This window comes from Mirounga angustirostris, unplaced genomic scaffold (genome assembly GCF_029215605.1).
Source record: "Mirounga angustirostris isolate CCGP_5_RB_7025 unplaced genomic scaffold, mMirAng1.0.hap1 SCAF_8, whole genome shotgun sequence".
NCBI classification, from domain to species: Eukaryota; Metazoa; Chordata; class Mammalia; order Carnivora; family Phocidae; genus Mirounga; species Mirounga angustirostris.
In genome coordinates, this window is record NW_026991716.1 from 93,278,793 (window position 1) to 93,304,009 (window position 25,217).

General features: G+C 37.1%; 1 protein-coding gene across 1 annotated transcript in view; it reads right to left on the reverse strand.

The window, feature by feature from the left end:
- The window catches only part of OSTM1 (osteoclastogenesis associated transmembrane protein 1), a 32,070-nt gene that overhangs the window by 5,896 nt on the left and 957 nt on the right, over positions 1–25,217 (reverse strand). The window contains exons 2-4 of the mRNA XM_045865269.3: positions 20,287–20,401; positions 10,956–11,053; positions 1,983–2,150 (exon numbers count right to left, since the gene is read on the reverse strand). Coding sequence (XP_045721225.2) covers positions 1,983–2,150; positions 10,956–11,053; positions 20,287–20,401 — 381 coding nt within the window. The remainder of the gene's footprint in view (positions 1–1,982; positions 2,151–10,955; positions 11,054–20,286; positions 20,402–25,217) is intronic.

Genomic DNA, 25,217 nt, shown 5'->3' on the forward strand with positions numbered 1-25,217 from the left:
GAGAGGGAACACAAGCAGCGGGAGTGGGAGAGGGAGAAGCAGGCTTCCTGCCGAGCAGGGAGCCCGATGTGGGGCTCGATCCCAGGACCCTGGGACCATGACCTGAGCCGAAGGCAGACGCTTAACGACTGAGCCACCCAGGCGCCCCTGAAGACAATTTCTTAAATTAGCTGGTTCACAGTCATTATATAAGTTTATATCCATACAGAAATTTCATATTCTAAATTCATAACACCATCCAAGGAATGTCAACCTTTCCTAGATCTCAAACAGAGAACCTGTATCATATGAATATTGTTCGACCATGCTTCATTCATTAAAAAAGACTGAAAGGGTAATTATGTGAGGTGATGGGTGTGTTAATTAACTCGACTGTGGGAACCCTTTCACAATGTGTGTGTGTATCAAATTATCACACTGTACACTTTAAATATATTACAATTTTATTTGTCAATTATACCCCAGTAAAACTGGGGGGAGGAGGCTCACAAAAACAAGCAAAAATTTTTTTCTTATGTTACATATGTAATCTCACTGAGCTTGTTGCAATATTTTTAGGATGGAAATAAAAATATCAACTAAATACAGCTTCTCTTCAAGAGATGATATCTATGAAATGTTTAATACATTACCTAAGATATTATGAAAGATTCACATGGCAAACAATTTTTAAGTACATAATATCTAATGAGTCATACAAACTTTATAAGATAATATCTTATTTAGCAGCATACATTAAAAACAGACATCTGGGGGCAGCAAAACCTCATTTTCATTGAGCTCATGGTTTCTATCAAACATGCTAAGTGATATAAGGAAACTATCAAATTTAATGTAGAAAAATGTTCTTGCCTGAATTTTGTTTGAGATTTGGTTTGCAAGTGGTGCTTTGTATGTTTACTGCTAAGTTTTGCTTATTATAAGAAGGATGTTCTAAAGCAGGTGGTCATGTTGATTTCCTGTGTAGTCCAACTTACGTCAGAGAATCAATATTCATTTTTCTTTATTTTAAAAATTATGAAATAGACTATTAGTCTTAAAATATATATGTAGTATTTATTGAGAGCCTATTGGAAGCCAGGTACTAATCCAGACATTAGAGCAGTAAAAAACCAAAAATCCCTATGGTGCACCCATTTTAAGTTTGATAATAAGTGTTTTTACCATGTCGAATATTAGTGATACACTATAGTTCACTCTGAGCTGTTATTCATATTCATCATTCTCAACCATTAGGTTTATCAATTTGGACCTTAAGCTCTCTGAGCCAATAATTCCTATTTCCTTTGAGGCCTCAAAACTCAGGCACCATAGTCCCATAAAAAGGCATGATCGCCATCTAGTGGTGTCCCATGTGAAGGCAACCTATACAATGGAGGAAAAGGCTTTTTTGTTGACCATTCAATCAATACACATTGCTAATAGGCCCACTATATGCTAGGCACTTTTCTAAATACTGAACAGTATTTAGGACAAGGACATGAGGTCCTTGTCTTCATGTAGCTTCTATTTTAGTGAGGGGTGACAGACTATAAAAAAGTAAATTAAAAGTTTCAGATGATAATAAAGAATAAAAGCAATGGGATAGGAAGTAATTAAGAAATGGTTTCAGAAACACATGATAGCAAACCAGAGACTTCTTTAATCTGGAACAAGTGCACAAGAAACTGAAATGTAAACATATAACACCAATGGCTCTGAAAAGGGCACTTATCATCAAACTTAAAAGAACAAATGTACCAAATTATCAACTCATTTATGAAGTACTTGATTAGTGTCCATTTTAGTTTGACAGACCCGGATATTCTAAAACTTTACTACTTATAACCAGTTATTTCTAGTTGAAGACAACATACACGGATTCCAATATACCTCTAAAGGGGATAATGATACTAAAGGCACAATCAAGAACACTGCAAAATACATATCATATCAGAAGTAAATTACTTAACATAATAAAAAAAAAGAAGTAAATTACTTACTGCATCTTCCACATCAATGCATAAATGTGTTCCAGATTCAGCCTTATTCTCAAGTTCATTCATTTTTTGCATTTCATTGTACAAACTACTCAGAGTTTTGTATGCTTCACGACAGTTTTTACAAACTTCTGAATAATTCCTTAACTGCAGAAGACTGTGAATATTCCCCTAAAAGGCACATGTAATACATACAATAAAACATTACATCTCTTTAACATAAGCTATTTGACCTCCTAGAGGACAGAAACAATACAGCACGTTAACGTGCTGAGCTGTGATGTTAGACAGGTTAGTAAATCACTCTGAGCTTCAGTTTTATCATCTATAATATATTGCTACCACGACTTGTATTATAGGTCTTATGTGCATTTTATAGTATGAAATGCACATAAAAGACCTGGTATGAAAAGCAAGCATACAGCAAAAACCAGGGGTGCCTGGGTGGCACAGTCAGTTAAGCATCTGACTCTTGGCTTTGGCTCAGGTCATGATTTCAGGGTCCTGGGATCAAGCCCTGTGGCAGGCTCCGCGCAGAGCCTGCTTGAGATTCTCTCTCTCCCTCTTGCCCTCCCGCTCGTGCTGTCTCTCTTTCTCTCTAAAATAATAAAATCTTTTTTTTTTTAAGATTTTATTTATTTATTTGACAGAGAGAGACACAGCGAGAGAGGGAACACAAGCAGAGGGAGTGGGAGAGGGAGAAGCAGGCCACCCCTCGAGCAGGGAGGCTGATGCGGGGCTCGATTCCAGGATCCTGGGACCATGACCCACGCCAAAGGCAGACGCCCAATGACTGAGCCACCCAGGCGCCCCTAAAATAAATAAAATCTTAAAAAGGAAGGAAGGAAGGAAGGAAGGAAGGAAGGAAGGAAGGAAGGAAGGAAGGAAGGAAGGAAAGAAGGAGGGAGGGAGGGAGGGAAGGAGGGAGGGAGGGAAGGAGGGAGGGAGGGAGGGAGGGAGGGAGGGAAAGAGGAAAGGAAGGAAGGAAGGAAGGAAGGAAGGAAGGAAGGAAGGAAGGAAGGAAGCAAGCAAGCCACCGTAACGGAGAACAATAGCTCAGACACCAAATTACTAAAGCCTAAATACCAAAAATTTCCTAAATCATCTGGTCATTTATATGTCTGCTCTTATCTATCCTACTCTCACAGAAAAATAAAACATGCCCTTGCCTGGGCTGACTTCAACACTGAAGTCTGCCTTATTGAGACAGAAGGGACTTTATTAAAGGGGAAGGAAAAGGCACCAAATTTACATCCCCACTCCACCCTCTTATCCCAAGGTTTATAATCCAGGCCTCTCTAGTCAACAAAAAGGGACTAATGCCAAAGAATTATATGACCTAACATGAAGGCAGTGGATATAAGATATTATATTACTGAATCTCAACCTTTTCCACTTCCCAGACTGACATTTGTCTTTTCAAGAACAAGTTTGCTAACCAGTCAGTTCACATTCTTGCTTTCTATTCCCCTTATTCTTTACCTTATAGCCTAAAGAAACGGGATTAACTGAATATTTGAATGAAAAAGAAAAGGAAAAATTAAAGGAATTAAACAGATGTAGCTCCCACAATGTTACCCTCACCATCTATTTGACAGAGAAACTAAGTCTCCTTAGTTCTGCCACAAGAAATAGCACATGGTCTGTTTTTCACAGAACAATGGTGCATCTAGCTAAATGTGTTCAATCAAACATTGAGCACAGAACCTTGATGGGGGAATGTAATTTAACCATTGATACGAAAATTTAAAATGCACATATCTTTTGACAGAGTAATTTCATTTCTAGGAATCTACCAGACAGGTAAAGTCATACAAATACTCCAAGTTATATGAAAAAAGACATGTTTGTAATAGTAAAATACTGAACCAAACAAAAATCTCCATCAACATAGGGCCTGACTGGCATAGCCAAAAGATAAAAAGCTTTGCAGTGTTTAAAAGGAATGAGGAAGTAGGATTCTGGGAAGAGGATGAAACAGCACGTGCCTTGCGTCCTGACTTCTTTACCGGAAGAGATTCAAGAAAAGAAAGGTAAATCCAGGCACTTGAATAGCACCTAAAATATAAAGGTGTGACACGTAGTCTTATCACAGGAAGGTTGAATTATAATGCAAGCTACAATACCAGTCCCAGAGAAACTGACCAGAACCACAGTCTCTTCGAACCTCTATCCTCTGCACCCACCCACTGTCCTCTAGAGATGCAATAGGCTAGAATGATAGCCCTACCTTTCCAGCAGATCCATCCACAAAAGTCTTTCCACAGCCGCCAAGACAGTACAGGTTTCCAGAGAAGCCATCTGCAAATACTTACTACCCCAAATGGATCTGGTCTGGAATTTAAACCCACAACCCAGCCCAGTCACTGAGCGTGGAGCCACTGCCACAGCCCATGTCACCAATTTCATTGCTACCATTGAAAGAGGACTTCAGCTGCCTCCCTTTTGACTCCCAACTTTTTAGTTGGGTTTTTCTTTCCTGTTTGTCTCTTGGCTCAAGTGGAAAAACCCTGAAGGCAGAGCATCCCCTAACGGGAACCAAAAGTACCCCCTGAAGCAATAAGGACTGCCCTGAGCCTTAAGACCCCACCCAGATTGATTCCATGACAATGATCCATTTGACCTTCAAAGACTACCTGCAGGTATCCGCCCAAAACCTTTGCCCCACGTTTTCCTTATATAAACCTGGAAGTAGTTTTGGCACTTTGGAGACAGTCTTTGAGAGGCTAGAGCCCCATCTTCCCAGTGTTGGCCTTCCTTTCTTGTTTCACCACCATTCATTTCTCTGCCTCTGGATTTTGTCAGCAGTGAGGTGGCCAAACCTGATTTGTTTGGGACCCCTCTGAGCCAGGTGAGGTGCTCCTGCACCCCTGCATCCCAGGTACACCACTATCAATTTAGCTGGCTCTGTTCCCTCCTCAAACACACACACACACACACACACACACACACTACCTACAAAACACTGGATATCCCCAGGACTCCGTCTTTGGGGCTTCTTTATTATCATTATACCTTTACTCACTCACATTCGGTCTCATGGCTTTAAATATCATCTGTACCTGATCTGATGATTCTCAAATCTCTCTCTCCAGCTCACACTTCTCCCCTGAGCTCCAGTTTCATTTATAACACTATCTGACATTTCAATTTAGATACTTAATAGCTATTTTATATTAACTTGTTCAAAACAGAATTCTTAATCCCCAATCCCTTACAACCAGTCTTTCCTGTGGCCCCATCATCCTCTCAGCTACTCAGAGCCAAAAGCCTAGGATAACCCTGGTTCTTCTTCCTTTTCTGATCAGCCTCCACCACTCTCAGGAATTACCCAATCTATCAGGAAGTCCTCTTAGATATACTTCCAAAATATAGCCTGAACTGATCTGTTTCTCCAACACTGCAGTCAGTATCCCAGTCCACACCATCTCTCTCCTGTGACAGCCTCTTAATTAGGTTCCTTCTTTCCATTCTTGCCTCGGTTCAACTGAGTTTCTCCAGGGCAGCCAGAATGCTATTTTAACATGCAACTCATATCATGTCACATTCCTGATTTAAATGGCTTCCCCTTGTGCTTAAAATTCAATCCATATTTCTTCCTTTGTTCTGCACAGCTCTACATGATTTGGCCTCTGCCTATCTCCCCATATCTCATTCACATGTGCTCACTGTGCTCTAGCCAAACAGGCCTTCTTCCTATTCCTTGCACATACCAAGCTTATTCTCTCCCCCACAGCCTTTATCCTTGCTTCTAAGGAAAACATTATTCCAGTGGCTGACTATCTCAAACTTTAGATCATCTCAAAATTCACCTGCTCGGAGGTACTCCCTGCCCACCCTATCTAAAGTAGTACACTACACTCCTTTTCCAGGACTCATGACTCTTAATTACTTCATTTCTTTGTTATTAATCTTACCCCTACTAGGATATAGTTCATAAGAACAGAAATCTTACCTGTCTTGTTTACTGCTCTATCCTCAGTGCCCAGAACACTGCCTCCGTGCACATAATCAGCACCCAACAAACATTTGTTGAAGTGAGTGCATAGTGCCTGCTTAAGGGAACTTCTGAAAGCCAAGCTACAGAAACCAAACTCTATATGGAGAAAGAGGGAGATTGCTTCCAGCTCTCCCAACCTGGTATAATCATCCTATTACATTGACCACATAAGCACATAAGAAAGTAAGATGAGGGGCGCCTGGGTGGCTCAGTCAGTTAAGCATCTGCCTTCAGCTCAGGTCATGACCTCAGGGTCCTGGGATGGAGCCCCACATTGGGCTCCCTGCTTGGTGGGGAGTCTGCTTCTCCCTCTCCCTCTGCCTCTCTCCCCATTCATGCTCTCTCTTGCTCTCACTTTCTCAAATAAAATCCTTAAAAATAAATAAATAAATAAATAAAGATGAGGCTAACGACGGACATAAAAAGAAAACAAAATAAACAAGAAAAAAAAACAAGCAAGTAAAATGATTCAAAGGGAAAACAGATTAAGAGACAGCAGAGTAAATGTCCTAATGAAAAAGAATTCATTCAGCAAATAGGAGAGAACTTTTATTTTAAGATTTTATTTATTTAGTTGACACACAGAGCGAGCACAAGCAGGGGGAGCAGCAGCGGGAGAGGGAGAAGCACACTCTCCGCTGAGCAGGGAGCCCCATGCGGGGCTTGATCCCAGGACGCTGGGACCATGACCTGAGCCGAAGGCAGACGCTTAACCTACTGAGCCACCCAGGCACCCCAGGAGAGAACTTTTAAAAATTAATTACAGCCCAAGGTATGAAATAAATGTCCATGAGCCCATATTGATATAAATAAATAAATGTGGAAGAAGTGGCAAATCTTCCTTACAGAAAGATTTCTAAATAATTTAAGTAAATGCTCACCCCTCCAGGACTTAAAGCTTAATTTCCCCACCCCCATTCCTGATACTTAGTAACTTGGTTCCAAAGAATAGAATATGCAAAGAGGAAGAAAAAGGTAACTTTCCATTAAAGAGACCTGGCAAGCACTACCCTCTCCAGGTGATCAGGATAACACCATCAGGGATAAACCATGTTGATAGCGTGTATCTCTGACAGGATGTGATGAGAAAGGTACTTCACTTCTCTAGTGTTCTTCCCCAAAACCCACGGTCCGAGTGTAACCATGAGAGAAACATTAGACAAACCCAAATTGAGGGACATTCTATAAAATATTTGACTAGTATTCCTCAAAATTATCAGTCATGAGAAACAGGGAAAGACTGAAAAATGGTCACAGACCGCAGGAGGCTAAGTGTGGTATAATGGGAAACAGATATTTGGTCTTTGTCCCTGGCTTCTGGCACATAGCTCCTAAAGCCTTTGGAATATCCAGAGTAAAAAGAGTGCCTCTGTATGCTAATGAGATGGCTGGTGGCTGGGTGTCCCTATACAGCTTCAGAATGAAGGCTGGTCGCAAGAAAGACCAAAGCATGATTAGGGGGTTGGAACTTTCAGCCCCACCTCTGACCTCTAAGGAGGGAAGAGGAGCTGGAGACGGAGTTAATCACCAGTTAACCAATCATGCCTATATAATGAAACCTTCAGGGGAGCCTGGGTAGCTCAGCTGGTTAAGCGTCCGACCCTTGGTCTCGGCTCAGATCATGATCTCAGGGTACTGGGATCAAGCCCCACGTCAGGCTCCACCCTCAGTGCAGAGTCGGCTTGAGATTCTCTCTCCCTCTCCCTCTGCCCCTTCTGCTTGTGCTCTCTAAAATAAATAAACCTTTTAAAAAAATAAACATTTTTAATAATTATTACATCACAGAGATATCTCAGTAAATTCCAAAATGTAGACAGGCTACATTTACTGGTCACAATTTCAATAAAACTTGAGATGTACTAATAAAAATAAACAAAAGAAATCATGTCACTCCTATTAAAAAATAATCTTCCAAAGAACTCTTAAGTCAAAGAACAAACCAAATTAAAATTGGAAATTTAGAAATAAACTCAATGTAATCCTTTTTTATCAGAATCTATTATTGGAAAGGCCAAAGTGATAAACTTTACAATCTGAAAATTATTTTATTGTTGAACAAGAAAAGCTGGAAATAAATTAACCTTCAATTGAAAGAACTAGAAAAAAGACAAAATTAATCAAAAGATTATAGGAGGAATTAATAAATGCAAAAGAATAAACAAACACATTAAGAAAAAAAAACCCAGGAACTAATAAATAAATAAATAAATAAAACCAAACACAGGTTTTTGGAAAGATCAATAAAATGAAAGTACATTTAACAAGCCTAAAGAAAACTCAAGGGAAGAAAGAACCCCCCAAAAAAATAGCATTTGGAATAAGAAAGGGAATGTAGCTACATATATGATAGAAATTTTAAGGTGTGACCAGTTACTTGTTATCCTGGAATGGATTCTTAAACAGAAAAAGGACATTAGTGGAAAAAGTGGTAAAATCAGAATAAAGTCTGGCATTTAGTTAACAGTTACCAATGTTGATTTCTTAGGTTTGACAAATATACCATGGTAACATAGGCTAACATCTGGGAAAACTAGGTCAGCGATATACAGCAATTCTGCATTACCTATACAACTTTTCTGTAAATCTAAAATTATTCCAAAATAAAACATTTTAAAAGAAAGTAACCAGTGAAAATCTGTAGTGGGGGAAGAAAAGATGTCATTCACAATGGCACCAAAAGCGATACAATACCTTGGAATAAACGTCGGAAATGTATAAAACCTATACAAAATTTAAATAAATCGGTAAGACTGTGCTAGAGGACATTAAAAAAATAGAGAATAATGGTGGTTACTGGGGGCTAGAGGAGGAGGACATGGGAAATCATTGCTTAATGGATACAGAGCTTGAGTCTGAAAATTTTCTGGAGATGAATGGTGGCGATAGTTGCACAACAATGCGAATGTACTTAATGTCACTGAACTGTACGCTTAAAATGGTAACATGGTAAATTTCATATTCTATTTTACCACAGTAAAAAGAGAATATACCATATTCCTAGACAGGAAAGCTCAGTATCATAAACACGTCAATTATTTCCAAATGATGAATCTAAAATGTAATGCAACTGTAATAAAATCTTAAAACGATTGAATGTTTTTTTTTACTTGCTTCTACAATTCATTTCATCAGGAAGAAAGGGTTGGAGCTATGCCTCTCATCTTACACCAAAATAAATAGAGAAAAGATGTTTAAATGCAGAAAATGAGATCATAAAATTACTAAAAAAAATCACAGGAGAAATTTTCAAAATAATTGCAAAGTGGGAAAAACCTTCTAATGTGACACCAAGTCTGCAAGCTGTTAAAATGTTTTTGATAAATCTGATAATATAAAAATTAAAATTTTCCTCATAACAAAAAGAAAAGCACAATAAAAAAAATAAACAACTAGGAAAAAATATTTGCAATTAACATCCCAGGAAAAATGTTAATTTCCCTAAAACATTCATCAGAACACTTACACCAAAGAGTAACTGGTCAAATAGACTTGTATGCAAAAATTACCATTTGGAGTTTTACAACATACATTAGTCCACTAAAATTCTAAAGTCCTGTAGTAAAGCATTTCCCAACCTTATCAGAACACTAAACCTTTTCTTATGGGCCATGTATTTACACCTTGCAGAACATTTCTTGGGAATTGCTTATCTAATAATTCTTATTATTCTCAGGGAAATTCATAATTCTGTGTCATCACATTGATTAAAGACGAAATCATACATTCTTATACTAAACATGTTTACATCTATTTGTGGGGATTACTTACTTGTTAAGCAGGTTTTAAATCTAGGATTTTATCAGAGTTCCAATCTCACCCCTCACCACACCACCAGAAAAGTTCTAATACCAATATTCAAGGGTCAGAGGTGGAGAGAACAAAAACCAAAAAGAATAGGTTTCTTTTTTTTTTTTTTTTAAGATTTTATTTTTTAAGTAATCTCTACATCCCACATGGGGCTTGAATTCACATCCCTGAGATTAAGAGTCATATGCTCTACAGACCCAGTCAGACACCCCAAGGGTAGGTTTCTTAAAGGCTACCTTTTACACAGTAATTCAGTTACCTTACTAAACAGTGCCTTTTAAAGTAAGTAAAATAGGGGCGCCTGGGTGGCTCAGTTGTTAAGCGTCTGCCTTCGACTCAGGTCATGATCCCAGGGTCCCGGGATCAAGCCCCACATCGGGCTCCCCACTCCACGGGAAGCCTGCTTCTCCCTCTCCCACTCCCCTGCTTGTGTTCCTGCTCTCGCTGTCGCTCTCTCTGTCAAATAAATAAATAAAGTCTTTAAAAAAATAATAGTAATAAAGTAGGTAAAATATAGTTAAACAAATATTGAGGCAAAGAATAAGCTGCCTGTAGACAGAATCATATACTGCATACATAATACCTTATTGCATAAGCAAAGTCAAGATAAATTACGGTCAGACAGAAGAACATTGTGTTTTATTTATTTTTTTTTTTTAAGATTTTTTATTTATTTATCTGAGAGAGAGAATGGGAGACAGAGAGCATGAGAGGGGGAGGATCAGAGGGAGAAGCAGACTCCCCGCTGAGCAGGGAGCCCGATGCGGGACTCGATCTCGGGACTCCAGGATCATGACCTGAGCCGAAGGCAGTTGCTTAACCAACTGAGCCACCCAGGCGCCCCAGAACATTGTGTTTTAAGTAAACAATCATACACCCAAATTACTGTGTTCATCCTCAATATCTCATCGGATCCTCATTATGAAATACTTGAAGGTAGGCAGGATAGATTTTACTGTTCCCACCTTACAAATAAGACAACTAAAGTTTTGATGATTTTCCTAAAGGCTAGTAATATTAAGAACTTAGCAGAAATCCAGGTCTACTTACCCTCCTACATTGTGTGTACAGATAAATATCAACAATTAATGCTAAAAAAAATTTGTTGAATTATCTATTATGCTTTTGTACAAGGCAGCATTTTAATTTCAAGTATCATAAAAAAATACCTGGAGGTTATGCTCAAAGCAGGTCAAGGTTTGATTAAACAGACTGAGGAAGTATTGTGTGCTATTTGATAATTCTTCACTTTTGTTCGTTAAACAATCTGTCAAAAAAACAGAAACGTATGTTAATGTATCTCCAGCAACAATTATAAACTGTCATTTATTTCTCAAGCAATCATCTTCTGTTTCAAACTATAGTATTTCTTTATTCAAACAAGCATTATGTGTTCCACATAAGAGAATTTTCCAAATACATGCTTACCCCTTCTAGTTCCTAAAAGATATTTTTTTACATCATAACCATTTTCACAAAAACCTTAAAATAATCACTCTCCTCTCTTTATGAAAATACACCAAATAAGATTTAAATTGATTTTTGATATGCTGCGAAGTCTTAATCATGAACTTCAGCTACCAAATGCTGACTTAATAAGGGTACTCTTAGTGCTGTTTATGCATCAGACTGTTTATCTTACATTAATTTAACCTAAATTCATATGCTTTTTGATCCTTTTTTGTATCAAATTTAGTAGTTCTGTGTCACTTCCACCTTCACTTCTACTGCACCTAACGGGGTCAGCTTTTTCAATTTGCTCTTTCAAATCTATTGAGTTGTGGGACCAAGAAACAAGCTGGTAAGAATTTTGCCTAAAATACTGATAGAGGGGCTTTAAGTAAAGTCTGGAAATAAAAAGAATTATTTTACATGTTTTTTAAAATCTAAAATAAATGATACTCCTCTGCAACTTGATACTCTTGCTTAACATTAGCTCAAGTTCATTCTTCTTGGTTTCTACGCATCTAGGATATAGGTGCAAGTGCCTGGCTTCATATCCTGAAACTTGGGGTCAGCCATTTCAATCTCACTCTTTCAGAGTCCTTGCCCTCCTTACATTCCACATACTCAAAAACATCTCTAATCCTGGACAACCTCCGGTTACTTTCTCTACTCCCAATTCTGTTTGTGGCACATTATTATAGAAAATTCTAAGGTTATAATTAAGGGACTCAATTCCAATGCTAATCTCAGGGCCACAAAACAATCCTTGTAGACACCCTACCAATTATTCCACAAGGAACATTCCAAATATTTTCTATTCTCTAGTACCTAGTCCACCCTACTCTTGTCCTTAATTTCTTTTTTTTTTTTTTAAGATTTTATTTATTTATTCATGAGAGACAGAGAGAGAGAGGCAGAGGGAGAAGCAGGCTCCCAAGGAGCAGGGAGCCCGATGTGGGACTCGATCCCAGGACCCCGGGATCATGACCTGAGCCGAAGGCAGACGCTTAACCATCTGAGCCACCCAGGTGCCCTTCTTGTCCTTAATTTCAACTGGCGGCTGTATATTATACCCACTCAGGGACATCTACTATGATCTCTCTCAACTGGGAGTGGAGACAGGATAAGAAGCTATTGCAATTATCAAGGAGAAAGGTAGCAATGCAAACAGAAAGAATTCAATGGATAAGAGATAGATCAAATAGGTAGTGAAAGGTACTAGAATATAGCCCCCTCAAAATATGCCTCTTTGGCATATAGACTATTATTTTTTTAAAAGATTTATTTATTTGAGAGAGAGCGTGGGGGTGGGAGGTGGGGAGGCAGAAGGAGGGAGGGAGAGCGAGAGAGAGTCTCAGGTAGACTCCATGCTGGACTCAGGGCCAATCTCACAACCCTGAGATCATGACCTGAGCCAAAATCAAGAGTTGGCTGCTTAACCGACTGAGCCACCCAGGTGCCCCTGGCATATTAGCCACTGGGAACCAGCAGAAGCAGGAAAATATGCAGAGTATTAGTATACTGGCCTAAAAGATTAACCAGGTTTTCTGTTTTTGTAGTTGACATTTTGCAGGGAGTAGTGGGAATACAATTTCATCCATAGCAATTGCACATCTATGTTAATGAGCCATGTCACGGCAACTGACACACAGTATAGGGATAGCTGGGTGTGTGGGGGTCCCCGGACTGCCTACAGCAGCAGTATAAAGCACATGAATGTGAGAGAACAGTGGCAATTTCTTCTCTACAGTATGTAACTGAAATAATTTCTTTATAAAGAAGTAATTTATAGGATAATTATGGAAAATAAAAACAAATAAAAAAATAATTTATAAAGGAAGCTTCCTCTGAACAAAAGAATTTAATCTCTTCTATTTTACTGACAACCATTCCTTTTCATTTAAAATAACTTGAAAATTAAACTAAACGCTAATATAGACTGGTCACCTTGTTAAGTACCACATTAATGCAGTACCATCAAATTTTTTCAATGATCATTAGAGAGTGGTATTATAAAGCACAAAGGAGTTCATTTATACAATACGATTTAAAATGTCTTCATTATTAAAGAGCCCTGACTTTCTGATTTAAAATAAAGGAAGTCCACTAAAATTCCTCTTTTATGCTTTTGTAGGAATTGGGAGCATAATGTTATAAGCAGTGAGAAGCTATATATTTTAGAAATTAGTAAGTTAAGGAATATTAGTAATAATAAAGCTTCCTATAAGCACTAAGTGAAGTGGTTATTATGAATTTTCCACATCTCAGATAATCAATGCAGCCTCATCAAGGACAGATTAGCATATCTTCTTTCTCAGTGAGGGCTCAAGCATCAGCTCAAGAAGCATTCTTAAAGGTGTGGAGGATTCAAGTTGATACCATGACGGAAATTATTAGCATCTTTAGATAAAGTATTTGGCATCCATTAGGAGTTTGTATAAAGATCTCTGCTGTTTTACAAAATTAGTTTTATAGAAAACAACAGAGACAATCACCAATTTCTGAAAAATAGGGCAAGCTTCAGAAAATATAGTATAAACTGTGAGAACTTTGTACCTGAAGAATATAATTAAGTTTAATGAGTATGAAAACAAAGACTTTTTTAAATTATAAGATACAAATAAGTGAGTCTAATGCTTAGTAAATTACCACATAGATAAAATGAGAAATAGGGGTTCTGCTTAACTGAACTTTTGGTTAACCATGAAGTTTTATTATTGACTTTTTTTTTTAAGTTTTCATTTATTTGGAGAGAGAGAGTGAGTGAGAGAGAGTGAGAGTGAGTGAGAGAGAGAGAGAGAGAGCACCAGCAGGGGGAAGGGCAGAGGGAGAAGCAGACTCCCTGCCGAGGGGAGAGTCCAGTGTGGGCTCGATCCCCAGACTCCAGAATCAGGACCTGAGCTGGTTTAACCGACTGAGCCACTCAGGCGTTCCTTAATATTGACTTTTAAAGAATTAAGACACAGTAAGTGAAGGGTGATAGAATATGTTTCCTAAAATATGCCTCTTTGCCTTAAGGATTATTTTGAGCTAAAGTCACTTGAAAAATAGCAAACACAGATAGCTTTCTGTGAATTGCCCTTATCTACCTAAAGACAGATGTTCCAAAAGAAACTCAATCATCATAAATCCCTTCCCTGGGAGTTTCATCAACTAGGTAAGATTAACTTTTTTTTTTTTTTTAAGATTTTATTTATTTTTTTGACAGAGAGAGACAGCTAGAAAGGGAACACAAGCAGGGGGAGTGGGAGAGGGAGAAGCAGGCTCCCAGCTGAGCAGGGAGCCCAATGTGGGGCTCGATGTGGGGCTTGATCCCAGGACCCTGGGATCATGACCTGAGCCGAAGGCAGATACTTAATGACTGAGCCACCCAGGCGCCCCGGTAAGATTGACTCTTATCACAGGAAAGGAGACAAATGGAACAGAATCCAGAGTCCAGGAATAAACCCCAGCATATACAGTCAACTATGAGCTGAATTCATAGAAAGAGAAGAATGGTGATTGCCAGGGGCTGGAGGAAATGGGGAGATGTTGGTCAAAGGATACAAACCTCCAGTTTTAAGATAAGTCCTAGGAATCTAATGTACAACATGGTAATTATAGTTAGCAATACTTACTGTCTTATATACTTATATATTTGAAAGTTGCTGAGAGTAAATCTTAAACATTCTCACCACAAAAAAGAAATGGTAATTATGTGACACATTACACCTCACACCATGGTGATAATCATTTTACAAAATAGATCAAATCAATACACTGTACACCTTAAACTTATGTCTATTATAGTAAGAGAAAACAGAGAACCAAAACATTTTACCATAAAACAATCCATGGTCTCATCAAAGCTTGTGAGCCTGCTAATTATTCAACTGTCAGATGCAAAGGATAACTTAGAAGCGTGTCAATAATAAGGCTATCCCTGTGTCAACAATACACTTTTGATAATAGCTTTAAAATTCTGTGCAGGAGAAATATTGATATATTTACTACTTAGCAGTCTCCACAAGAACTAGTTTCCATGTTATTTGTAATGTGAATTGGAAAATCTGAGCTGTTAACATTTCTTTTAAGCCTCCATCAATTTCCAGAACCTTCTTTCCTACTAAGACTAATATCATTCAAAGACATAGGAATTCTAAAGATAAAAGAGATGGGAGTGGTACATGGATGACACTCTCTTTTTTATTGGGTTTCTAGCCTTCCTTTCATCAACTAAAAACTGCAGAGACAAGGTGTCAACCCACAGCTAGATCAAGTAGAAAGGAAAGGTGGTTTTTGGCAGTGCATTCATTTTAATAATATTCTTTTAAACAATATTTTAGCTTTTATATTTTTACATTTTTAATAATCTTTTTTAAGATTTATTTATTTATTTATTTTAGAGAAAGAAAGAGAGAGAGAGAGAGAGAGGGAAGGGGCAGATGGGGACAGAGAGGGACAAGAAGACTCCACACTGAGTATGCAGTACAACACTGGTCTCAATCTTACAACCCTGAGACCATGACCTGAGCTAATACCAAGAGTCGGGCATTCAACCAACTGAACCACCCAGGTGCCCCTTTAATAATCTTTTTAATTTTTTTTTTGTATTTTTATATTTTAAGTAATAGTCTTTTTTAAAAAATAGCCTCTTAAATTCACTTAAAAAGATTTTTACCAATATAATTACAGTTCTGCATTTGCTAGCAGAGAGGATGAAAAAAATAGTCATTTTTTATCAAAAGATACATTCTTACAAAATGGATCACATATTGGTTTAACTCTCCATTAAAAACAATTTTTTAAGGGGCACCTGAGCGGCTCAATTGTTAAGCATCTGCCTTCAGCTCAGGTCATGATCCCAGGATCCTGGGATCGAGCCCCGCATCTGGCTTCCCCACTCAGCGGGAAGCCTGTTCTCCCTCTCCCACTCCCCCTGCTTGTGTTCCCTCTCTCGCTGTGTCTCTCTCTGTCAAAATAAATAAAATCTTAAAAAAAAAAAAAATTTTTTTAAACGTATCAGTAGTTTTTGTACTACTGATACTTTGTACTACTGTACTTTGCCATTTTTTCCCTTCCCATTTTATCTTTTAGGTGCTAGAATGAATGGATTCCATATTATTCACCATTAAAGATCCTTATTGCTGGCCTCAACCATCAGGGTGCATTTGCAAATTTAATAACTAGATCATCACAAAAAGGTAATGGAGACAAATGGGTTAGTGGCTTGAGTTTAATAATTTCATTAAAAATTCTGAGAAAACTGTTTTTCTTTGTATTTAAATAAAAAGGCAAATAATCCAGAAAATTTTTTGAAAATCTGTATTGTGATTTTCATGTATATACTGTAGAGGAAAAATAATTTTCCCTCTATCTTTCTAAGTTCTCAGCTGGGGCTCCTATAACAAAAAAGAGATAACAGGAGAAAGACAAACAATAGTTTAACTTGTATCTCTCATATATACATGGCAGACACACAGGAAAAATGAGTAACTCAAAGAGATGGCTAAGAATTCAGGCTTAAATACCACCTTCAGCTAAAAACAAAGAAAGAAGAGTATGAGGGAGGCTGGTTATGAAGAAGTGACCAGGAGAAGCATTGTAAATGAATTTGTTATGTAGATGTATGTCCCTGCTTTTTCCATTTTTAAGATTCACCTGTGATTTAGAGTCATCCGTTTCTTGGTACAGAGAAGGAAATACTCTTACAAATGGAGATTTCCTTTATAAATACAAATTTTCCTTATAAAATGGTTACTTCTACTCTGTGTTCAGAGCTTCTCCTGTGCCTGCTGTTTATCAAAATAATCAGCTCAAAATTATCCTCATACCAAAGAGGCATATTTTAGGGTAGCATATTCTGGTCTCCTACAGTCAATTTTAGAATAGTATTTACTAGTTTCCTACAGTACAAAATTACAACATCCAAGCAAACTTCTGACCAGGCACAATTCCTTTAAAATTGTAACATGACTGTTGTCTTCCATTTATTGAAGGAGTAAACATCCCTGTATTCTTCTACATATTTCTAAAGGTCAATGATTTAAAAGAACAATGAATGAATAGGTAGGAAATAGATTTTCTTTTTAAGTGCACAAGTAAGTGGAAACCTTTATTATCATTCATTAAGAAAATAAAAGAGTGGGGGCGCCTGGGTGGCTCCGTTGGTTAAGCATCCAGGTCTTGGTTTCTGCTCAGATTGTAATCTCATGGTCCTGAGATCAAGCCCCGAGTCTGGCTCTGTACTCAGCACGGAGAGAATTAAGATTCTCTCTCCCTCTCCCTTTGCCCCTGCCCACCTCAAATAAATAAATAAATCTTAAAAAAAAAAAAAAAGAGAGAGATTGAGAGTAAAGATCCCATGAAATTAGTGTTTAATAGATCTGGTTGCTTGTGGTAAAAAAAAAAAGAAAAAAAAAGCTACAGATGGTGACTGTAGCTACTGTGGTGAGCACTGAGTATTGTATAGAATTGTCAAATCACTAAGTTGCACTATGCTCACTGCTAATGCTCACTGCTGAGCATTTACATTTTCCTAGAAAATGTGCAACTCTATTAAAAATTTTTTTTCACATTATCTAGTTTTAATTTTATGTAGTATTAATTGTTCTTTAGAAAAAGAGAATATTTTACATTTATATTTTTAGTAAAAGATTAAGCTTTCCATAATATCAAGCATGTATATAGCATAAATACACCCTGCTTCTTTCACCTGACCACATGTCAGGTGACCAAATTAATTTTAATTAGGAAGTAAGTATTTCATTTGTTCTTCAAAAGAAGTTCAATCAAGGAATATTTTCAAGATAGGATGGCTCACAGAAAAGCAAAGTTATCCTAAGAATTTATTCTAAAGAGTTTTATAACTACCATATTAAGTAAATATGCAGCAAAATGTTTTCTTTCTTTTTTTAACTAACTGAAAAAAAAGCTACTTTGAATTAGTGAAGTCTTTGTCACAAAACATCTTTTAAAGAAAAGATGCTTTGGGGCGCCTGGGTGGCTCAGTCGTTAAGCGTCTGCCTTCAGCTCGGGTCATGGTCCTGGGGTCCTGGGATCAAGCCCCGCTTCGGGCTCCCTGCTCAGCAGGGAGTCTGCTTCTCCCTCTCCCTCTGCTGCTCCCCCTGCTTGTGCTCTTTTTCTCTCTATCACTCTCTCTGTGTCAAATAAATAAATAAAATCTTTAATTAAAAAAAAGATGCTTTACCTCTCAAGTATAAAAAATTAAGTCACACCAGTCAAAAGAAGTGAACCCCAATATATATCCCATTTATTCTAATTAATTTTAAATTAATTATAATTAATATATTTTTCCTATATCAATGGATTTAAGGGCTTAAGAATACTTAAAAATAGCTCTCCTATATAGGGTAAGCAAACTGTTCAGTCATATTTATACTAGAAACTTCTACACCAGAAAAGTAAAGCTTTTGCTCTTAAAAAAAAAAAGTAACTGTCAGCCAAGCCTCTGTTCAAATTACCAATCTGAATAGAGACAAAATTAAGAGTCAATATTCAATATACCATGATCTACTACAAGGAAAAGAAACTTAGCAGGGGTCTTTTTACCATTTAGTTTTTCTCATATGAACTAAACAAAAAGACAAATCCTTAGAAAAGTTAAATTCATTAATGACTGACAGGTACACAGATTTTTTAATCCTGCGGATTTCTCCTGCCCATGCCCTACTTTATGTTTTCTTTGCTTCTTGCCTAAACTATTTTGTAATAACTTCCTCACTGGTCTCTCTCTTCCTCTTCCAATGGGATTCCATAAAAAGAAAAATTAAAAGGTCCTTGTGGTAAAAAAAAAAAAAGAAAAAAAAAGCTACAGATGGTGACTGTAGCTACTGTGGTGAGCACTGAGTATTGTATAGAATTGTCAAATCACTAAGTTGCACCCCTAAAACTAATATAACACTGTAGGTCAACTATACTTCAATAATTTTTTAATGAAATACATAAAAAAATAAAAAGCTTGGAAAGTGCTAAGTTAAATGTTAAAAAAGATTTTTTTAACCTGTAGTACTTCTTACTGCCTTTAATATTCCATGTGTATTGTAAATGTCCAAAATACTGTAATATACAACCATTTCTTAATAAAATGCTTATGATAAACTACTGTATCAGTCAAGGTCCTATTTTCCTTTTCCAATTTTACCTCCCACTGTGCTTCCAGACCCTGGAACACCTACTACTCTTTTACACCTCTGTGTCTCTGTCCATGATGACTAGTTCTCTGCAGTGTCCTTCCTCTCATCTCTACTTACTGAAATCACGCCTAGCCATAAAGGTATAGGATCAAAAGCTACCTCCACCAGGAAGTCATTTCAAATTCTCCCCAACTTATTTTCTACTTCCCCCAACAATTCTATAACTTTATTAAAGCATTTATTTGTCTGCCTTAGATTATCCTATAAACATAGCTTTCTCCCTCACTAAATTATAAGGCACGGAAAGTAAGAACTGCCTAGTACACAGCTGGTATTCAAAACACAAACTGAAATAGTTTTAATTTTTCCAAAGAGTGCCTGAAAATAGATCTCATTGTGTTATACAAATACATATAAACTTGCGAAACTGGTAGAACAGATGTTACCATCTCCCCTTACCACCATTTGACAGATTATAAACATAATTATTATTATATTAAACAGTTAACATTTCTTCAACATTATGTGCCAGCTACTCAGCTAAGTTCTTTACACAATTTTTTTCATTTAATCCTAAAAACAATTTTATAAGATAGGTTCCATTATTATCCCCAATTCTTCCCCAAATCAGATGAGGAGACTGAAGGTCCAAGAGGTGAAGTTACAAGCCCAAGGTCTGACTGCAAGTGAGTCAGGGTTAGGAAGTGCCAGAGCTCAGAATCAAGGCCAGATCTGTCTGACTGCAAAATTCATCCTGTCAACTGCGACACTTTTCTGCCTTTCAATTTTTGCCCAAGTAATTCCCACTAATAAACCACGATGCTAATCGTAGTTCTTTAAACTTAGTAATAAAAAGTATTATCTAGCTTCAAAGATCTTAAAATCACAACTGCAACATGAAAATGAAAGAATTACTTACTTGCACAATTTGCCTTCTGCCATGTGGAATTAAAAAACTCAGACAGAATCACAACTATCTGCATTCTATCTGCCATTAAGAGACTTTTGGCACAACTATGACTCTCTGATGTATTCTGTAACAAAAAGATAGAAAAATACAATCTGAGTATTTTTAGACTTCCTGAACAAAAGCTTTAGGAAAAAAAAACCCTTATAAAAATAACTAAAATATTTATTAAAAGCATTTAACATTTTGACTGATATAATCAAATAATAATGTCATTAATAACAACTGTAATAAAACAAAAGCAGCTAAATATTTATTGATACCAGGTTCATTGGCAAGGGAAGAAAATCTTTGCTTCTTAAATAAATACTTGCTTCTATAGAACAATCTCAACCACTTAGGCCCAAACCGCGTGCATCATATTTCTTACTTTTTATACATAGGAAAAAATTCTGGAAAGCTTTCATCAAAATGTAGCACTGGTTATCTCTGAATAACAGAAATATGGTGATTTTCATTTTCATTTTTGCCTCTTTCACACTGTCTAAATTTTTCTACAATGAACATATACTATTTACATAATTTCTTTAATCTGGTGAGTAAATGATTACAAAATATTTAAGTTTCATCTTCTGGGAAATTTTTAGTTCAAAACCTTATAAATCACAAAAAAAATGGGACACACAAATTTGTACCCAAATAGTTTATACCCACATAGAATATGCTGTCCACAGATCATTTTAATAATGAAATGCACACTATGCAAAAAAGTAAATCCAAGTTCCTAAATTATTTTATCCTTATCGATTTCTTTTCCCTTTTGCCCCAAGCAAGGAATTAAGTCGTGTGACCCTTCATTCTTTCAAAGTTATTTAACTCCTACTACTTACTTACCAGGCACTCTAAGAATCCTGGAGTTTTGAGGATACAGAAAATATAATGCCATAAACACTGGAACTTCAAGAACCTCCCCAGAGGCTAACTACCAAGTCTTGTCAACTCTACCTCCTACATATCTCTGAAATCTATCCATTTCCCTCCATCACAATGGTCCCCATGTAGCCTAGCCACCATTTCTTACAACACTGCAATAGTCTCTTAATTCATCTTGCACACGTATTCTTCCCCTACCCTCCCCATCCCCTGTTTCCCTCCACTTTCTCTCACGTAACCAGAATGATTGTTTAAAGTACAAATCTGATCACATCATTCTACAGAATTAAACCTGTCAATAACATCTCACTGCTTCAACATGAAAGTCTAAAACCCTTAACATACCTAATAAGGCCCACATGACCGGGTACCTGCCTACTTCTTCAGGCTCAGATCACTAGTCTACTCCTGGCTCATAGTACTTTGAGTTCCTTCTAGTGCTCAAACACACCAGACTCAGAGTCTTCACACCTGCTACTTTTTACATATATACCTTCTCACCTCTGCCCCACACCCGCTCAGATTTTAAATATCAGCTTTAACCACTGACCACTCAACCTACCACCAGCCCTAGTCAAGATCAGCTCCCTTATATGCTTTGGTAGCATCTGGGGTTTTTTACTGTGCAACACTTATCACACCTGAATTAAATAATTACTTGTATTATTATATGCTTAATATCTGTTTTCCCTACCAGACGACAAGCTCTGCTTATTCACAGCTATATCCCTAGTAACTACTACTAGCCTGCACATACTAGGTACTCAATAATTTTCTTGAATGAATGCATAAGAAGCATTATTTTCTGATCACTAATGAAAGACAGATTATTATGTTATTCTGTATTCTGAGTTTCTCCCTATATTCCTAAGACTTTATTTATCAGTCTATAGTTAATAAGTATGTTGAACAGTTCCAGGTACACACCTCTAATCACTAGCACCTACATAAATATATATACATATCTTTGTATATCTATACCTATTTATATAAATTTTAAACAAACCAAGTAGAATGAGATAGAGCTAAGCAATTCAGAGTTTGGGAGTCAAAGCATCCTGGCAACTTCTCTGTGGATGCTGAACAGCTCAGTGAAACCACTATCGGTTTATATTAAAAGAAGAAAGTATGACTCAAAGGAAGAAGAAATCAGTCAGTTGTACCATTCAAGTTTCACAAATCACTGTATTCTTTACCTTCAGGTAATAAAACTATATGTGGTCCTTGTCTCAGTAATTCCAAGAGGAAGTGACAAGAAAATACAATTCTCATCAGACAATTCTGTTAAATTAAATGAATTAGCTTGCTGTACCAGAGAAATAGTTTGCAAATTTCTACCTTTGATTCTTTTTCTCCTTGTTACACTTCCCTCCTCTCTCAATCAATCCATGGACATGGATTCACCCCGAAGAGATGATAAAGGATATCTTATTCAAAATTCAGCTTATAGGTTTTCTTTGATTAACCCCACCTTGCTCTGTCCCCTTCTTTTTTTTTTTTTTTTTTTTTTAAGATTTTATTTATTTATTCATGAGAGACAGAGAGAGAGAGAGGCAGAGGGAGAAGCAGGCTCCCGCGGAGCAGGGAGCCCGATGCGGGACTCGATCCCAGGACCCTGGGATCATGACCTGAGCCGAAGGCAGACGCTTAACCATCTGAGCCACCCAGGCACCCGCTCTGTCCCCTTCTTTAATTCAACATCTCCCTTAACCCTTTTGCTGTAAATTGCTATTGTACAAAATATAACATTCACATTGATGATTTTTTCCTTTTTTCTTTTTCTCTTTCTCAAAATAGGTTTATTTCCCCAACTATGCTGATAGTTTGAACGCTGGGCCTTATCCTCCTTTTCCTTCTGTATCGTTTTACCAGCCCAATATTTAAGAATAGCATGTGCTTGCTGATTAAACTGACTTAAAGGAAAGATTGAGCCTATGTGAGTCAAATACATTACTCCCTATAAATAACCCCCCCCACACACACACACAAAGAACAACGGATTCCAAGTTCACTTCTAAGAAACTCAGAAGTTTTTTTCCCATAAGTTCATTATTACACACGATGATTCAATTCCCAAACCAATCCAAGAAAGCCTATTAAATCCATGAAGTACCTCAGAACCATAGAAATTATGATTTTGAGCAACAAAGCACATCCACCTCTACTGAGGAAAGGAAAGGAAAGAGATCAAGGTCTAGGATAAATTGGAGAGGAAATCCAGATTGAGTAAAGGGTTTTTCTGCCTTTTTTTTTTTTAAACTCTTTACTCTCTTCCTTTCACACAAAGGTGAAGTGAGCCTGGTGCCCAGATCACTGGTAGAATATTACGGGCACAAATAAGAGGAAGGAAGTTTCTGCCCCACCCCCACCCCCCACCAAGCCTCTCTTGGGCAATGAGGAATTCATGTGGAAATTCAAGCACAGATTGGGTGATGACCATAATACTGTACCACTAGAGTTTGGGGGTTATTTTTTAACCGCTTAATTCCACAGTATCTATACAAATGAGGAAAGCATATGCTCCCTCAAAAGATCCAAACTTTGCATCATGATTCATTATCTTGGCCATAAAACAACTCACCTAATTGCTCAAAATAGAATATGATGTCATATTATACCTTCCTATAGTGACAGGGACAAGTCTTGGGTACTTTATTTTTAAATCATAGAAAGATAGATGGATAGGGATATACATCTACCGTGCTATACCTAATAGAAGTATGCCTGAAAAATATTGCAGGTAAGCTAAATTTATTTAAACCATGTTAAAATCAAATACAAATGGAGACCAGACTTAAACATTCCCTGATCAGACAAAACCAGTTTAGTCATACAAACAAAAGCTTAATTTAGCTTACTTTGCAAGACAAGTGAGGCTAACATGACCTGTGCCCCTTCTTGCTTATCTCTTTGAAAATCATAAACCAGACTTATACTGTTCCCCAAAATTGATATGAGGTAATTACTAACCAATTCTCTTTAAGGAAATTCTTATGAAAAGTAAAAAGAAAATTCCTATATTGAAACCAAACCTGTGAAGAATTAGTGCAGTCACTCTTGCATACTATGTACATTGCTTTATAACAACGCATCTCTGAGCCTCATTCCACCTTTTGGTTTGAGTGCTCCCAGTTTGCAAACTGTCTTTTTGGTGTGTGCACAATGAACTTTTACTAATTGCTACTTCAGTGATTCATTGGTTTTACTTGTTTTTTCCAAACTTGAAAACTAGCTCTTTACCGAAAGATTGCCCACATAATTTATTTAATGCAAATAAATTTCCTATTTATGTAAAAAAAAGATTTGTTAAGTAATATCAGGTTGACTTAAAGCAGGATGCAACTCTATATAAGTTCGTATTTTGTCAGATCAACTATGATTTATGAAATAATTCCAATCACATTTTCGTGAGACTACTTGTCCTCTCAATACAAGAGGAACTTTCCCTCTCCACAATCCCAATGTCATTCTTCATGTTTTTCCTTTAAAAGGCATATCCAGCCCACACCTCATGACTCCTACCAGCCCTGACACTCTTATCCTTTACTGCTCTGACCCTTTAAGTTTCTTATTAGCAGGAACATGTATTCTCTCCCTTTCTCTTTTTTATTAAACCCCTCACAGGACCTACCACATGACCAGAAAAGTGCTAAGAGTACCAAAAATGGAGGGCAGATATACCACTTCCTAAAATTTTAGCTCCCATTTACTGAGAACTACTACTACATGCTAGTTTTCTAAGAGCTCCTTTTATCTTATCGATAAGAAAACAGGCATAGAGATGTTAAGTAACTTGCCCAGAATATGCCAGCTAATAGGAACTGGACTCCTGGCAGACCAGCCAAAGACTGTCTTAATCACTAAAATAAGCTCTCACATGTTATCTCTTTTAATCTTTGTAACAGTCACATCAGGCAGCTGTTTCTCTTCATTTTGCAGAGGAGTAAACTAAGACTGTAAGATAATTAATCCAAGCCCAAGCTGCTATAAAGTGGTGGATCTGATATTAT